At 38.8% G+C, this 18,779-nt stretch overlaps 1 protein-coding gene across 1 annotated transcript; it reads left to right on the forward strand.

The window, feature by feature from the left end:
• Positions 1 to 5,769: 5,769 nt before the first annotated feature.
• ankha (ANKH inorganic pyrophosphate transport regulator a) lies at positions 5,770 to 17,983 on the forward strand. The gene is made up of 12 exons (XM_059327272.1): positions 5,770 to 6,347; positions 7,428 to 7,644; positions 8,219 to 8,337; positions 8,609 to 8,692; positions 8,803 to 8,973; positions 9,179 to 9,313; positions 10,041 to 10,133; positions 10,219 to 10,311; positions 14,994 to 15,123; positions 15,247 to 15,370; positions 15,581 to 15,680; positions 17,061 to 17,983. The coding sequence occupies exons 1-12, from the start codon at positions 6,252 to 6,254 to the stop codon at positions 17,187 to 17,189; spliced, it is 1,491 nt and encodes a 496-aa protein (XP_059183255.1). The 5' UTR covers positions 5,770 to 6,251; the 3' UTR covers positions 17,190 to 17,983.
• The last annotated feature ends 796 nt before the right edge of the window (positions 17,984 to 18,779 follow it).

An 18,779-nucleotide genomic window follows, 5' to 3' on the forward strand; every position in this document is an offset into this window, starting at 1 on the left:
GGTGCAAGTGTTCTTAACTGATGTGATGAAGATGTCAGCTGTCAGGTTTTGTGATGTTTTGTTTTGGGGAACAGAGGCAGACGTCAGGAGATGATGATCCTCCTCAACATACGAGGAAGATATTTTTAACACAATGTGTTCTGCAGCAGCATGTGATGGTCTTTATTCTGAAAACAACATAAATCAGCTCTCAAACAGCTGGAAAATGAAGAGGTGAGTGATAAACTTCCTGATTGTTTACCGGTGTCTTAGTATTGTTTGACGCACTTCTGCTAGTTCCTCTCTTTCTGCAGTCTATGTGACTAACATGCAGTGATTAGATCTACAGTGATAACTCACCATCAGCTGCTTTATCTGATGCTAAATTTGAGCATTTTGCTGAAGTTGGGAAATTTTGTTACAAGACGACCAACGGAGGTTTCCACTCACTGAAATACAGCTCGTATGTGTGTTTTAAAGTCATGCATTTCAAATTGAACATTGCTTTTTATTTATAATTAGAGGACATAAAGGTTTTGCACGTCATTAAAGAGTTAATATCATTCAAGACACAACATTCATGTAGGTTACGTCCTGTGGGCCTCAAAACTGATATTATTTCCAAACATAAAGTCAAAACTGAAGCAGAAAGTCTACTTGAGAGCATATTTAAGGATCTAATTTATCTATAAAGACCAATAATACACTGTACACTCTGTGGAGGGCGGATAGTTTCGGCAGGTTGTGCATTATTTAACTGAATCAGGTTTTCCCAGGTACTGTAACTATGAGAGTTGTTGGTCCCTTCATTGGCCACTAGAGGGCGTGTTGTATCAACTCAAAACCTAAGGGATGGACAAAAATAATAATTTAACACAAACTCCTGCTGTAGAATGCTAAGTAAGTCAATATTAAATAAATATGCCTATGAAATAAATCCTTAAATGCATAAATGAGACAATAAATATCTAAATAAGTGTTACTATGAATGTAGAAATTAGTTTACTAAGTTAAAATAATAAATTAATAGGTTTGTATAAAAAAATTGGGATTTTTTTAAAAAACTTTATTTGTTTCAGGGGACTTTTATTTTAGAATTCTACATGTATTTAATAAATGTTTTATTTATTTACTTATGGTATCCTGTTTATTTATTCCACAACATTATTTATTTATTAATGTTATCATGTTTATCACCACAAGCGTATTTATTTATTTATGTTATCATGTTTATTTATTCCACAAGCTTATTTGTTTATTTATTTATTCCACTAGCTTATGTTTTTATTTATTTGTTTTTATTTATGTTATCACATTTATTTATTCCATATGCTGATTTATTTATTTAATATTGATATTAATAGCATTCCATACTCTCCCGTGCTTTTGATTGACTGCTTTCTCTGCTGTTTATTGTCTTTATATTTACTTCATTTGCTGCATTTGAGGCACCTTACATTGAAACTGTATTTCGGATCGACTCCATTTGCATTTTAATTTAATTTCATGTATATTACTATATCTGATCTTTGTATTTATATTTGTTTTAAAATGTAAATCTGATCATTTCTTTGACCATGTGAAGCACTTTGAATCATCTCCGTGTTTGAAATGCGTTATATATAAATAAAGCCGTCATGCCTCCATTTGTCATCCATACTAGTTAGTAAATATAAATATACTTTATACTATATTAAATCATAACAGTACTGTACTGATTCTAGTTTACACTGTGCAATTATTTGAAACGATGTTTAATTCTTCAGTATTTTAAAACAAAATATTTGAGTAAAATCAGTTAAGTAATAAGTATTTATATTTCTAATGGTTGACAAATATTGTCATTTAATCATTTATAATCTCTGCCTGTCGACACTCACAGTACTGCTATGTATGTTATGTCTGTTTAATGCTCAGAAAATAGAATTTCTGGAGTCAGAAAAACATAAAAGTCACGAAACTTCTTCAGTGTAGTAATGTTAAAAGCAAACAGGGTTTAGATGCATGTGATAAGAGAGAACTGTAACCTTTGAAATCCACATAAAGAAGGCTTTCTGTTCCTGAAAACACACACATGTACACGTGTGAGTCGCCACCTCCTCGGGCAACTTCAAGAGTTAATACAACACTCTGCTGAACTACATCACATTATCATTGATATACACAGACACATTAACTAGTTTTGGGTCCTCACTGTTGCACTATACAGACAAACACATTTATAAACGGATACCTGGGCACAATTCCATGCTTTGTTTTCCAAAATTGCTCCCACAGAATAAGCAGTAGCACACACAGTTGGATATACGCGGCACTAAACACAGTTCTGGACATAAAACCTGCTTGTAAAGTCAATGGTTGACTTTCAAAAGAAAACCACAGAGTTCTCTATTAGCAGAAGATGTAATAAAATCCTGACATTATAAAGGAATTATATTGTGTATTTAACACACAAAGTGTACTCGCAGTTATGAGCTCTTTTGCAAACATCTGACTCTAGTTACAGCTGCAGAGGAAAGGCATGTCTGCTAATAAAAGGCTGTGTGTCAACAGTTAAAACCACTGCAGGAGCCCCCTCAGGCAGCAACGGACGCACAAACAACATTCTGTTTATGTAAACCCTCAGCTAGTAAGTAACCTAGTACTACTGTGTTCAAGGTAAACCATCCATTTTTGCTCAAACAAAGGTTGGACTACTTACAACCCTGATTAAAAAAAAAAAAAAAGCTGTGTAAAACGTACAAAAATAACTAGTTTTGGCCAACATGTCTTCTTGGTTAATTAAAAGTCTAAATAAGGAGGAACTAATATGCACACTTTCGTAACAGGAACAAAAGTGTTTATGCATCAGCAGTGCAATATATTAAAATTCTTCACAGAGCATGATTGTGTTTAGAAAGTAAAAAAAAAAACCCCATAATTTTCTAAATCAGACTTTAGTTTATTTTGGGGCTAGAATGTTAATCCAGTAAGTCAAAATTTAATTAAATTTTTTAATTTTGTAATTTTTTTTATTATTATTTTTTTTTTTTTCTGCATTTCTGCGCATGCGCGGCTTCTTTCGTTTCTGCGCATGCACGGTTTCCAGCGCATGCGCAATGTCCAGAAAGACCGCGCATGCGCAGAACCGCAAAAAGCCGCGCATGGGCAGAAGCGGGGAAAAACCGCGCATGCTCAGAAGCGGAAAAAAACACGCATGCGCAGAAGCGAAAAAGCCGCGCATGCGCAGAAGCCGGAAAAGCCGCGCATGCGCAGAAACGCAGAATTTATTTTTTTTTTAATTAAAAAATTTAAAAAATTTAAAATTTAAAATTTAAAATTAAAATTTAAAATTTAAAATTTAAAATTTAAAATTTAAAATTTAAAATTTAAAAATTTAAAAATTAAAAAATTAAAATAAAATTTAAAAAAATAAAAAATTCAAGAAAATAAAGAAAAAAAAAAGTAAAAAAACATGTAAAAAAAGTAAAGAAGTAAAAAAGACAGTGGTGGAAGAAGTGTTTAGATCCTTTACTTTAGTAAAAGTACTAATAACACAGTGAGAAATGACTCCACTCTGCTCATTTTAACTACCTAATAAACTTTTAAGTGGTTTAATTTAAAAAAAAAAATGGCTAATCATTTTAAATGTATCATGTTTTTCATTTTAAATCTTGACCTGAAAAGTAAGTAAAGCTGTCAGCTAAATGTAGAGGAATAAACAGTACAATATATGTCTCAAAATGTAGTGGAGTAGAAGTATAAAGTTACATAAAATGTACATAAAAGTACCTCAAAATTTTACTTTAAGTCCAGTACTTGAGTAAATGTACATAGTTACTTTCCACCATTGCTACCTGCCTCTTCTAACTTATACATATCAGTTAAGAGTCCTCCTTCAGACACTGTATGAGGATTAAAGGGATAGTTTGTTATATTATTATACAAAACTTGGTACAATTATTGTCAATGCCCTCCTGAGAATAACCCTTTAAGGTTTTATTGATCGGCCCCTAGGTGGCACTGTGGTGGCAGTCTAATTTCATATTTGGTACCGTGGCCACACTATAACACTTAAGGCAATGAAATTCATAGGGGTGGTATAGACTGGCCCCTGTAACGCACACACCCCGACGGCAACCTCTCATTGAAAAATAAAAACTCAGTCAACCAAATAGTAAAGTGGTCTAGCAGACTGATTGGTGAGCCACAGCTCAACGTGGAGACCTTGTACACAAAACAATTACAGCGCATTACTGGTTCAATTTTAAATGACAGTTCCCATCCATTGCACACAGAATTTCAGCTCCTCCCCTCTGGGCGTAGGTTTACAATCCCTAGGTTTAGAACAAACAGACACAAAAACAGTTTTGTCCCTGCTGTGCTTTGCACAGGTGTTTATTTATTGTTGCTTTTATGTATGTTTTTATATATACATTTTAACCTTTATCTACGTTTCTTACAGCCAAAACAAGTTTTATTTTATTTTGCTGTTTTATTTTGTTTATTTTTCTGTCTTCTTTTTTTTTTTGCTATTCGTATTTTAGTTCACATCAATATCTAAGTATAGTCTGGACCTCTAAGAACTTTTATTAATTTTTTTAAATTTTTTATTTAACTTGCCATTTCTTAACTCCCACTGTCATAAGTTGAATGATGTGGGATATGTGCCTCTTTTGTGTGTGTGAATGAGGACTCTATTTGTACCCAGAGGTAGATTTTGTTTGCAGTATGAAGTAAATTACATAGATAAAAAGATTTAAAAAAAAAAAAACATGATAATGATAATGCATTTCATTGCCTTAAGTCTTATGGTCTGGGCACAGTGCCAAATATTAAATTAGACTGCCACCAGAGCCAGACCAGACCACCAGATACCAGACCATGTATCCACAAGGGGGCAGTGTTGTACTATATATTGCCATATCAGGGTTGATTTGTTTATTCTACTGATAATTTATATCCTCATGGGGCCAAAACATATTTCTGTGTGAAAGTACATTTGTAGCTTTTCGGTATATTGAGGTTTGTTCATGTTAATCAAGCTGTGAGCTGCTTCAGTCAACCTATGTACCAGAGTCCTGTTAAATTTTCCCAAATTTTGTTGGCTTATGGATACAGACACAATAACCTATTTTTATTCAGCATGACACGCCAGTGGTAAGAATACCCATTCAGAGCCCTACTGCTTCTATGTGCTGCTTTTAACCTCTGAAGTCCAGGAGATTTTGGTTTAAATTTGTCAACTTCCTATGCATTCATTTCAGCCTCTGTTTAGCATATTTCAGTCTGTCCTTAGATCACATGCATGGCCCTTTTTCTCGACACAAACTTGGTCAGATCAGTCAGATTTTTCATTTTATTTTAATTAACAAAGTACAAACAAAAGACACAGGTTTCTATGGCAATGTACCATTTTTTACATTTTATTTGACCATTTATACACACAAAAACTGCAGGAAAATTATATCAAATTATATATATATATATATATTTGAATGTAAATTAAAAATAGTAATAGTTTTCATTGTAGAAAGAAAATTCGCATTTTAAAAATGGTCTAGAAACATAAATGGCACACTGTGAAAGCTCCTATGATTGCACTTTCAACTGGCTTTCTCAACTTGTCTACATATCATATATAAATAAAGTTATTACTGTAAATAAAACATGTGTATTTTCAATAAATAGATGGACTCCAGAGGGTTAATGTAAACACATACTGTGCAGTGTGTGTGTGTGTGTGTGTGTGTCAGTGATAATAAAAGCCAGGTTTAGACTTGCTGATGATGTCACGGCCGGGATGCCTGGCCCACGTGTGGGGACCAGTGTGTTTGAGCCTCGGGGAGGGTCGTCAACAAGCGGACTGCGCAGCACAGCACAGGCGCAGTCAAATGCGGAGCTGAGCAAAACTAATCCAACCCGTTCCGGATTATCGTTTTTCTCCAAATCTCTAGATCCGGATAGAGTGGGACGCCCCTTCGCTCAAATTCGGCGCTGTTTTGATGTCACCTTGCGTCCTCCCCCCACCCCCTTGATGATGATTTGCGAGGAAGATGCGCCGGTCTGAATTTTCCTTTGACCTTCTCCTCCGCTCAGCAGCAACGAAGCATTGTGTGAAGCGCCGCCGCCACAGGAGCGCCCCGGCTCCTGCTCCTGCCGCTCACCTACTGCGTCTCCTCGCTACATATCCAGGTGCTGTGACCGCCTTCTAGCCTGCTAGTCTTTGATTTTCTTCTCAATCAATCAAGACCGAGGCAGATGCCCCTCGCTCTGTCATCCCGGCTTGTACTATGGTGGAGTTTCCATCTCTCAGTCCTTACTGGCCTCTCATCCGCTTTCTGGTGCCTTTGGCTATCACCAATGTTGCCATCGACCTCGGAGAACAGGTAACGTTTCTGTTTTAGTACCGCTGTTTTTCGCTCAATAACAAAAGCTTGTAGCTTTGGTTTTTTTTTTGCTAGCAGCGGCTAGCGGTTTTTAACGTGATGTTATTATGTTATATGAGAGAATTCAACCGCTGCTGGTGACGAGCAGCGGGGTTTAAGCTCCTGAAAACACTGTTTGTCCAACACTGACACTGAATATTTACCTTTTGTTATGTCACTAAAAGACGGCTGGCTTGTGTTGTAGCTAGAGCTAGCTTAGCTGGCAGCCTGAGAGCACTGTGAAGACATCCATTAGGTTTACTTTATATACATTATTTAGGAGGAGAGAGAGCGAGAGAAGGAGGCCCTTGTTTATCCCGAGAAGATGTTTTTTTCCACACTCTTGTCACCAAATGCATTCAGCTACTGCGGGTTTTTTTTTTATCTATCTATTACCCAGTCTGCCCTAGACAAGCAGCACACTGCCTGCCATTGATTTGTTTGATTTGATTAATCAGTAAAGCTGAATGAAGGGCCTGTTTGTAGATCATGGCGTAGCATTTACACAGATTAAAAAGCACCCGGCGTTTCATTTTCTTCATATTTTCCTGCTTGGTCATTTCCTGTCCATTCCTCAGCCTGATCTGCTGGCTGCCCTCTCCCAAGAGACCCTAAGCAGATAGTGTGTGAGAGGGCAGAAAAGAAACACATCGTGGCAGGAGATGTGAGGATTAAGCTTATGTAATGTCTCTGTTAGCTGGTATAAATAGCACACAGTCCAGCAAAGGGAAAGGGCAGCTGTAGTAGTTGTTCTGAATGGAAATAATTCTAGGGTAAAAAGTGGTGTAGGTGTTTCCTGTGACGTTATGATAGCACTCAGTCAAAGGTCTTATTTTCCATTGTGTCTGTAAAGCAAATGCAGGTGTTCATATTTTAATGCAGTTAGGACAGTTATGGAGTACCATCTGCTCAGAGATAAAGTTAGGCCAAGTCATGGTCATGTGGGTTGGCCACACTGAACTGTTCTCCCCCCTCACCATGTGCTGTCTCATTCCCCTGACACCTCGCCCTCTCATGTCCACCCTGTAATATCTTTTCCAGGCCCTCAACAGGGGCATAGCCACAGTCAAAGAGGATGCTATTGAAATGCTGGCCAGCTATGGCCTGGCTTACTCCCTGATGAAGTTCTTCACCGGGCCCATGAGCGACTTCAAGAATGTGGGTTTGGTGTTTGTCAACAGCAAGAGGGACCGGAGGAAGGCTGTGTTCTGCATGGCGACGGCCGGGGCCATCGCGTTTGTCCTTCACATCTTGATAGGTGTGTGTTTTAAGGGTTTGTTTGTGCACACAGGATAGTACGCTTTGCTTAAACCACATCCTGTAAAAGTGAAGTGTTTAGTGTTTGTGGCAAGCCTTAAAGGCATACTATGCAGGATTTGTTGCTTTACACCACATTCAAACTTGGCCACTTCTTCTTGGCCCAATTAAAGTGTAAGCATACCCCAGATTTACATGTGATTTGGCGTTTATCTACTTGGCATTTCACCTGGCTATATATGCTTTTTTCTGCAATTTGCCTTCTATTTTTGGAGCTTTTTGTCCAGAGTGTGACTCCCAAAAAAGAAAATACAGGCAGAGGGCAGCAGCTCTGCAGATACAGACACTGGTACACACTCGTAGTGGGTCATAACTTGTGATTAGGGGGCTTACTTTTGCACAAGATTTTGTTTTAGGAAAATCCTGCATAGCATACCTTAAGTTTCATTATTGTAGCACCCTCTGAAAGCTTTTTTTTCCTCAGGAAATCATAAACTGCTAAAAATCAATTAATATAGGCTAAAAGTCATCTCCTTAACCACTACTCACCCATGGTTTCCTCTTTTTCTCTTCAGCTTACACAGATTTAGGATATTACATCATTAATAAGCTCCACCATGTGGATGATTCTGTGGGGGGCAAGACAAGAAAGGCGTTCTTATACCTGGCTGCATTCCCTTTGCTGGATGCAATGGTGAGTGTATGGTATAGCAGGATTATTCTACATTAGCAGTCACTCATTTTATCATGCCATCATGGATTTAAACACACCTGACCTAGAAATAGCTGTTTTTTAATCCTCTGGCTATGCTGGTGTCAAGTGATAGTGTATTCCCTGCTTTAAAGTCTAGCTCTTTCTTCCATTATACAGCCTGTCATCCAACTGTGGTTCAGAAAATGTCCAAAATAGAGCATTGTTTGTCTCTCTTGGGGTTAACACTTGTGTCCATTGTTTTGTTTGGAAGGCGTGGATTCATGCCGGGATACTTCTCAAGCACAAATACAGCGTCATAGTAGGCTCAGCCTCCATCTCTGATGTTGTGGCCCAGGTAATGAGATCCATTCTGTTTTTAAATTGAATGCAGAAGGAAACATTTGAAGAGTTGGAAGAAAGTTTTGTTTATTTTTGGTGCTAATCAATGCTGTTCTTTCCCTGCAGATTGTGTTCGTGGCCATTCTCCTCCACAGTAACCTAGAATGTGTGGAGCCTTTACTCATCCCAATTCTCTCCCTGTATATGGGTGCCTTGGTCCGTTTCAGCATTGTCGGTCTGGGTTACTACTGTAACATTCACGACAACATCCCAGACTCCAGTGGGCTTGATGTGGGCGTAAGTACCGCCTTTTTTAGTGTTTAGTGTGTCAATGTCTCCTGCAAGGAAAAAATCTATCAAATAAATGAGGTATATGGACCTTTTACCATAACTAAAGGGAGTTACTTGAATTTTTGAAATAATATAATAAGGAATTAAGCTAAGCTAATTAAGCTTGTTCTAAAACAGGAGTGATTTATCGGACATGTCTTAATCCCTGCAGGGTGATGCCACTATCAAAAAGATGCTGAGTTTCTGGTGGCCCCTGGCCCTCATCCTGGCCACTCAGCGCATCAGCCGACCCATCGTCAACCTCTTTGTGTCTCGCGACCTCAAGGGGACCACTGATGCCACAGAGGTGTGTGTATCTGGAATTTAATTCACCAAAAATATCCTAACTTCCCTATTCTAACTAATTTTCCTGTCTTTTTCAAAAGTGACTAACGGTCATGTGTGGTTAAGAGGAAGTCAAGTTTTGCACTTTAACATTTAATCTGGATGTTATAAATAAAGATGCCAAAAATGACTTAGTGGTAGTATAATTCTACACTGTTGATCGACATTATAAGAGGGATTTTATAGCTTTGGAAACCATTGGACAAATTTTGTCCCTCAAGTTATTGCAGATGAAAGGCCAGATGCTAACAAACTCCCTCTGGAGCTTTCTGGCTTACAGAGACCCTAACTACTAGAGACAATACAAAGCTGTTTACCAGAATGAACTGGAAATCATTGACAACACTGGCTGCCAGTGGTTTGGGTGATTCACCATGTTCATGTGGAACTCGGAGCATGATTACACTGAGTGAAAACATTCCTACATGGCCCTACTGTTCCTGCGTAAAGCCTGACACTGCCCGTTGTTGTTTGGGACACAATGACGAGCTCAAGGCCGTTATCCAATCATAAACTTGTGAAAAACCGCACGGCGCTGGGGAAAGTGAGAGACCCACGTGTTGCTTTCATGTCTGCTATTGTTAGTCACCTGTCGTTAATTTAGCTGTGTGCGCCACGTGTGGTATTTTCGACATTAAAGTGGTGGCATGCTGATGACTTACCGCTGTTGGATGTCTTTGTCATTCCAGGCTGTGGCTGTCCTCACGGCCACATACCCTGTGGGTCACATGCCCTACGGTTGGTTAACCGAACTGAGAGCAGTGTACCCTGCATTTGACAAGGTAAACCAGACTCTCATTACTAATGTTTGCTGTAGTGGTCACAGTTTACCGTTTTACAACACTAATATTGCTCTCTTATCAACAGAACAATCCCAGCAACAAGATGAACGCTAGCAGCCCTGTCACCAAGTCACATATTAAAAAGTTTACATTCTGCTGTCTGGCTCTATCACTCACGGTAAGATAAGTTGTTGTTTTTCAAGCACTAAGTGGGGCGCTTTTTCTTATTTTCTGTCATATTTATAATCTTAAAAAGTAGAAGGTTTATGTTAAATGTGGCCAAAGTTTTAAATAATGTGGGAAACCTATTTAAGGAATCCCTGTGAGCAAAGAGCTCAGGTTTCCAACAGTTTTTATGACTCTTTGCTTGAAAAGTAAGCTTTTGACGGATTTCTATATATGGTCATCTCCTCCAGGCACGTTACAGCAGTGTTAATAAGGGAAATATGTAATCTTTGTCGCTTTGTTTGGTTTAGAAGCTTTAATTGGTGATCTGTCATGCAGCAAGTGCTACTATACTTTGTTACTGTCATTCTCCCAGCTGCAATGGTGGATGATGCAGAGATACAGAGCACATATCAAGGAGGGTAGAAAGAGGAGTAGTCATGGGGTCAAATTACGTCATATCTTCGGGGTACAGCACATGAGAAATGAATCTGGTCTGAACTTGCAAAAAGGCTCATGATCACAGAATACCTTGGTTTAGTCAGCCCGTGTGCACCCAATGAGCACCTGAGTGGGAATTATCCATTTACTTATTGCGCCGTCTGACATTACAACACGCCACTTACACTGTGCATGTGCTATACCCCAACAATATGGCGCCATTTGACCCTGTGACATCTCATTTTTCCTAAAGAAAATGTGGGATCACTGGCCTGTCAGAGCAGGAAGGAGATATAAGAGAAGGTGGTTTAGAGGTGCTTTAGCCATGGATATTATGAGAAAAGAAGTGTCTTTTTACAGTAAAGCATGTAAGCATATTCTACTAGAAACCCACAATATTAGTATGGACCTGAAAATGAGCATAATAGGTGCCCTTCTGTTTTAGTTTCAGAGCATGGCATGCATTAACTCAGAGAGGAGATGTGGTTAACGGTTTGTTTTTATGGTCTGCCTGGAAACAATCCTGAACGTCTGTCTGGAATTTTTGAGAAAAAATGAATGCGGTTTGGAGGTGAAACAACTACAAATGACAGCACAATAATTGGCAAAATTTTGTTTCAGTCATTAATTCAACAAATCTGCCAACATTTTTTGGCTCTAGCTTGTCAGATTTGCAGCTTTGTACTTAATAAAATTATCATTTTATTATCATATTCAGTTTGAAAATAGAATATCTTTGACTATTTTCTGATGTTTCTCAGCTAAACAATTCATTAACACGTAGCAGTCCTTGAGGACCATCATCCAGGTCTTTTCAGGCACTGCTGTCATGTACACGCACTGTTGTTCAAATCTATAGACACACCCTGATATGTTATACAGATAGCATGACATTCTAGTATTCATTTTCATAATAGACAGCCCTACATTTGCAGGATATTTGTTTACAGTCAAAGCTGTCCTTCATTTAGACATGACCTCTCATACAGTAGGTGTCAGTTCTCACACCATAGTGCCCTACAAACAACAGGGCTTTTTTTTTTTTAAATGCATGAAAATGTATAAATACAGCAGACACAAGTATATTTTTGAGAGCAAATGTATTATGGTTTGGTTTTTCAGGGATTTAAATCTATTTCAGTACAAGATTATAAAAAAAACACATCACCGCACATCGAAGGTTTTCCCCAAAACACAGTCCCTCCACTATGTTTACTTATTTTTTTTAAATCCCACTGTACCACAGATTTAAAGATACAGAGTCTAGGTCAGGGTTCGACTCCAAAACTGACACAACCAGTTCAGTGTTGTGCTGAAACATGCTTGACACAGTTTTTTTGCAAAACTTGCCAGGGCAGTGCTGTCAAACTTCTGCCCTTAAATAACATCTGAACCACTTTCTCGTAAACAAAGGCAATACTTTCTATTAGGAGTTCTAGAAAAAAAATCAAATTCCATTCCTGTATTCAAAGTTAATTAAGCTGGTAGAGCTGTACACTTAAGTTCAAAGTGATGGGGGTTCACAGCTTAGTTACAGGCGTACTGAATGTACTTTTCCTTTGCCGTCCTGTCGTGGTTTCAGGTTGCAGAGAGAGGGAGACACATTAGGGTGGAATTTGTGAAGAGGCTAAGGGGCTTTTGTTTCGCCCTCAACACTCCCACCCAAGCTTTAAGAGCTTAATAAAACCTGCATTCACATAAAACATATCAGTTGACACATTCCAAAAGCCCCTTGCAGGTGTTCTTCTTCTGCTAAGTAATGAGTGCTGTAGCCCGACTATATACGCTGCTGCTCAGTGTTTTTGTTTTTCAGCAAAAATTTTAGGATAATTATGCCAGCAGATCCACAAGAACACTATGATTCAGGCTCTCTGATCATATATGCAAAGGGATTTTCTATTCAAACAAAAAGGAACTTTTGCCCCAGTTAGTTGTCGTAACAGCTCGAATAAGAAAAACAGGAAGTTTGTGGCCAAGGTTGGGTCTTTTAGGAGGAGGAGGAGGAGGAGGAGGAGGAGGAGAGTGGCACACCAGATGTGAAATCCCATCGCAAACATGTATGTTAGGGGTGTGTGCTCAACTGGCAGATAGGTATGTTCTGTAGCGGAGTTAAAAACAAGCTGACAGTCCTCATGCCAGGACTTGTTCTGATTAAACATGAAGAAAAGATAACACAGTGAAAAATAGCAGAAGCAGACGGAGCGTATTGAGAAGGAGCTGAGTAATGTTCTGTAACAAATAATGTCACCTTATGAAAGCAGACTGTGCTTGAGATGTCGAGGGAATGAGTGTGGATGTCTCACCTTGTTTGGAGAAACCGCAGCTGAGTCAGGGGAGACGGCGGTTTTGCTTGAGCCAAACAAATTAATTATTATGTGCCTACATCTTGCTAAAATAATGATAGATGGTAAGGTGATACCAAATGAAATCATCAGTTACAAGTAATCTTCGGATATTTTGGTTCTGGAGATCAAAAATGCGAAACCACATCAAATAATTTTGCTCAATCCATCATTTCCTTCTTCTACATGTCTATTTTTTTTAGAACTGTGAGATGGTGAAATGTTTATGGAAGTACTCTGGGACATTTTTGTTTCAGTGTATTCAAAATATTTGTGTAATCCTTTCTCCTCCTCTTACTTTCCCTTTCCATAAAATAGGACTCAATGTCAACAACGTAAGATAATTTTACAATTATACATTTGGCAGACGCATTTGTCCAAAGCAACATCAAACGTGGTATAATCCACTTACTCTTATGCTATTTTCCAGCCCTGCTTGACTCGACTCTCTTTGAGTACCAGGTGCTTCTCTGATTTGTTTCCAGTGTAGACGGGACTCTCAGGTGATTGTCATAGCGACGCTGCATTAAACTGCCGTGACATCATTTTCAAGGCATCACTCACTGTTTGGTTGCAGATGAAAGGGTTCAGCAACATCTGCACTTTGTCAATTGTACAGCATAGTGTAGGGTGTAGTGCTGCATGCTGTCATTTAAAAAAAATAAAATGCCTCTTATGTGACTGGATAATCGGACCAAGGGAGGGGGTGTATATTGAGAAATACAAGGGGACCAAGCATAGATCCTTGGGGTACCCCAGTGGCATGGAAGTGACGTTTGGACTCTCTCCTTGCTATGTTACTTTGAACTATCCCTGTAAGAATTGAGACCCGTGGGCTAGGACTCAATCCAGAGTAGTGCAGTACTAGAGGTGCCTGATACAGATCATGAGAACAGGGTTATTATGTGGTTCACAGTGTCATGGGCTGTGGAGACCTCAGAGTTTCTATCACAGACAACCTCTGTTAAGATAGATTACTTTGAGTGAAACGTGCTGTTGAACTTTCCATAGGAAAGAAAGTAGTGAGATCAGTTTTTAACTTGAGATGGTTTGGGGGGTGGGAGGGGTGTTGTGAATGGTGTGACCTGGGCTGGTTTGAACATTGTGGAGAATGTACCTGAAGCCAGTGTTCAAAATAGAAAAAAAAACAGAATTTCACCAACAAAATTGCACAACTGTTCTGTTGGAGACTTAACACCAAATACAATTTTGACCACAGCTGTTTGCATGGTATTCAAATGAGGGATGGCTGTAATAGGGGACATAATTCAGTTGAATTTCCATCTGTTGGAATGAGAAAATCTGTCTCACTTCTATGCCCAAATACCCAAGCAGTGGAAAGAGCAGGTGGAGTAGCAGTCATTTTGGAGGTATCCATGTTTCAGTGGGCTAGAGAATATATGTGACTGGACAGCAATGACAGCGATAAAATCCACCTTATCGGCAGCCAACCAGAGAAGAGAATGTGGTACAAGTGAGCGAAGGTCTTTGAAAAGTGTGATTTGTTTTTGCAAATGGGATAAGATTTGCATGAATATTCTGGGAGGAAAATGTCTTTTATGGATCTGTAGGTGCTTGTTCTAACTTTATACAATTTTTAAACAAAGTTATGATGTATTATTCATGTTCAGATCAAACAGGTTTAACAGTCCCTAACATACTCATAACACAGTACTAGCTCTGAGATGCTTTGGTAGCATTGCACGTGCCTCAGCAACTGCTTCTAGAAACAATAACATTGTCTGTCATGTGTTTGCTTGCTCGCTTGTTTTATGTGAGCTTCAAAGGCTCGCATTCAATCCAAAACCCCTTGAGTTAATGAACTAATGAAATCTAATGAGGCGCGCTGGCGACTCTATTGTGGTGCAGTGAACGCAAAAAATGAATTTGCTTTTGTTCATTCTGTGTCCAGCTTTGCTTTGTGGTGTTTTGGACTCCTCACATATCAGAGAAGATCCTGGTTGATGTCATTGGAGTGGAGTATGCTTTCGCTGAGCTGTGTGTGGTCCCCCTCCGAATTTTCTCCTTCTTTCCCCTGCCAGGTAAGACACTACATTTATATATTTTTCGACATGTGTCCAGCTGCTTTTCCTTCCCGCTGTGGATTCAGCCGGGGCGTAGCTCGGACCAGTGGGGTGATGTTTCCACTTTGTGTGTGTTTGCAGTGACTGTTCGGGCTCATTTGACTGGATGGCTCATGACCCTGAAAAAGACCTTTGTGCTGGCCCCCAGCTCGGTTCTCCGCATCATTGTCCTCATCACCAGTCTAGTTGTGCTGCCTTATATGGGGTAAGTCAACACTTCAGAGAACAGCGTCAGGGTCACAAAGGTCAGCACTGTGACTCAGGCTTACAGCGTTATTTCACACAGTTTGAAGTTTTATTCTGGTAAAATTTTAGTTTTTCCAATTTTCTTCTTCCTTTTTTTAATTCCTAAAAAGACCAAACAGGAGGATGATTAACTTAAAATAATCCTTTTCTCTAATCCTTTGTATTTCAGAGTTCACGGGGCCACACTCGGGGTTGGATCCCTCCTGGCCGGCTTCATAGGAGAGTCGACAATGGTTGCCATAGCAGCCTGCTATGTTTATCGACAACAGGTGAGAACACCTGGGTTCAGGCCACTGCAAACAGGAGAGAACACACCTTATTCTGTGCTTTTATGCAGGGTGCATCAGCAAACACTTATGATCATCCTGTTTAGTTTGGATGAGATGGAACTGAAACTAATCTATTCTGAATACACACAAGAAAAATAACTCAAATTTATATGAATTTGTCCTGTAGGGTGAGCCGAAACGGTTAACATCATAACAAAGTAATAACTTACAATTTGGCCCTTAATTTAATTTCTTCAAGTTTTTTCACTGCATATATTATGAGTCTGGAGAGGTATACAACTGTGAGGCGGTAATTCTAGTTATATCATTATTTATTTGTCTTTTATCATAGAATAAAAGAAAAATCAAAGGAAATGAGGGGTGAGAAAGAATATGACTAACATGCAACAACAGTCTTGCAGTCAACCAGATGCAAATGTTGCAGTTCATGCTCGGCAGCTTTGACCCAGTGGCCCCCAGGCTACTCCCACCTACCACCAGTGGTGGAGGAAGTAATCAGATCCTTAAGTTAAAGTACTAACACCACAGTGTCAAATTACTCCACTACAAGTAAAAGTTCTGCATTCAAAACTTAGGTAAAAGTACAAAAGTATAAGCATCAAAATGTACTTATTTGTAGTTATTGATGCATAGTGAAGTAGAAGTATAAACTTACATATGTGGAAATACTAAAGTAAAGTACTTGAATAAATGTACTTAGTTACATTCCACCACTGCCTACCAGCAAATCTAAAACTCACATTCAAAGTTATATCTCGGCTGTTTAATCCACACTAAAACCCAAATTGTACAAAAGAAACAAAAACACAGCCAAAAAAGATAATCACATACCCTCCCTGAAAATAGATGTTTTACCAGGCTTAGAATACAACAACAGTCAATTTTGGCACTCTACAGCCCTTATTGTGTCAATAGTTTGTTTCAGTCTCCATATCTTTACTTAATAACTGACACATACTACTCTTATTGAAGGGCGATTTACACATGGTGGCACACAATAAACTCTATTTAGGGTCAGGTGGGTCACACGTTACATTCCCATGAGAAGAACTACCTTTTTTTCTTTTAATCTTCCCTTTTTCAATCACACCCAAGTCTTCTCAATACTCCAATTAGTGTTTCCAGCTTTGTAATTAGTGCTGATAATCAGAAGTATGACCTAATGAGGTTATTAGGGTCAAGAGGCTCTGTGTAAATACTTCCATGTTCACGCGAGGACTGGATTACTCAGCCAGTTTTAATGTGTTCTTCCGTTTTGCAGCTTATCAAGTATTAGATTAGCACAACAATGGTCTCAGCTGCAGTTTTTGGCAGTGCTACGTTTCCACTCATTTCTTCCTTGTCCTCCATCTCCTGCAGAAAAACAACGAGATGTCCAACGAGCTGGTGGTGGAGGGCGAGGACTCAGCCCCGATGAGCGAGGTGTGCTCCAGGACCCAGATGGACGCCATCGAGGAGCTCCAGGAGGAGGAGGAGGAGCAGGAGTGAACTGTGACTGTAGGGGAAGGTAAAGGCGACTTCCACGTGGAACTTTGCTGAAGAGGAGACCGCCGAGTGTTACAGTGCTGGAGAGGAGAGAGGACCCGAGTATGGTTTGGTTTCAGAGGTTCTCCCGTCAGACTGAACTTTGAAAAAGAGTGACGAGGTCTTCTTCACGTCGACCTACACACCATTAAAACGCACACTGTAAAGAAAGCCATGCACCTCCAAGTGTTCATCCATCAGTGTAAATACCGTTATGTCTTCCGACCTTTTCAACTCATAGTTTTGCATCATCGCATCAGCCGGTGTATTAACCACTTTCATGTGTTTACTGGTAAACAAGGGAAAACGACACGGGAGAACTTTTCCTCCTCAGCGGCAAGAATGAAACGTCTGTCGAGTGGTAGTGGAGTTACAAAATACAGAGTTCATTATTTCATGTTATTTTATCAAGATTAAGCGGCAAGGCCTTGCTTGAATTCAAATATAGACATGTTGTGGGACTTGTTGGGTTGTGCAATCGTATTTTACATACAACGGTGTACAGATTATTGTTGTTTTATATAGGTAATGCAATGTGTATATTTAATTGCCCAGAGGGGTCAGGAATCCCTCATTATATCATTGCGTGTGTTACAGAATACAGTTATGATTGTTCACTTTCATGCAGTCTGGGAGTCCATCTACTTTTGTTTTGCCAAGCATTTTCCTGGTAGTATTCAGACTGTCGTACGTATTGTATATACTGTATAGGCATTCTTATTTGGCAAATAAATTGCTTTATTATTAACCCTTTTTGACATTGGCTTAAGGTCCTTATTGGGGTCTCCAGACTCCACTGCTGTACGCTGAAAACTATTTTTTTACCTTAAATATTCCTAAAAAAGTATTCAGGTGGCAACTCTTTGCTTTGACACAAGCCAGTTTGGTATATTTGATGGTGAGAAAATACAGAAAAGACCCTAAAGCATGTTATCACACCAAATATGGAAATTTTATATAGATAAAAAAGCCCATGTCCACCAATGTGATGAAAAAAAATAAAGATCCTTTAAGTCATTATAAAGGCAAACTTTCTCAAATAAGAATCTAAAAAAATAAAAATAAGAATCTCTAAATAATAAGCTTTCTGTGACACTTTCCATTAAGCCCATGTTTATGATGCACTATTAGTTTTAAGCACTCAAATAATATAGCATTTTCTATTGATGTGTATATAGTCCATGTCTACATTGTATTATAAACATACTTATGCATTATAGGGTTATGTTCAGCTTAAACCCCTTTCTTAACCCTATAGTAAAATTTGAATGCATTGCAACAGTGATTAATGCATTATAAAAAAAAGTATTATTTTTAACCCTAAAAACACAAAAAAATCTCAATGCTTTCTAATGTGTAATGAGTTATAAAGCATAAATATTTGAGATCTACTGCTATAAGTAGATGTGTGTAATGCGATATAGACATGGGCGTCAATGAAAGTGTCACAATAATGAAACAACAAATTAGTATCTTTTGAGAATGTCATTATTTTGAGAAACTAAGTCATTAATTCAACCTACTGAAGAAATAAATACTTGCACAAACTCCCCC

The sequence above is a fragment of the Centropristis striata genome, chromosome 23 (assembly GCF_030273125.1).
Source record: "Centropristis striata isolate RG_2023a ecotype Rhode Island chromosome 23, C.striata_1.0, whole genome shotgun sequence".
In the NCBI taxonomy this organism is placed as follows: domain Eukaryota; kingdom Metazoa; phylum Chordata; class Actinopteri; order Perciformes; family Serranidae; genus Centropristis; species Centropristis striata.

Excerpts from the sequence above, each read along its gene's own strand:
- ankha (XM_059327272.1), top strand. The coding sequence starts at position 6,252 with ATGGTGGAGTTTCCATCTCTCAGTCCTTACTGGCCTCTCATCCGCTTT. Across the intron at positions 7,645-8,218 it reads TGTCCTTCACATCTTGATAG|CTTACACAGATTTAGGATAT; the intron begins GTGTGTGTTTTA and ends TTTTCTCTTCAG. Across the intron at positions 10,312-14,993 it reads GTCTGGCTCTATCACTCACG|CTTTGCTTTGTGGTGTTTTG; the intron begins GTAAGATAAGTT and ends TTCTGTGTCCAG.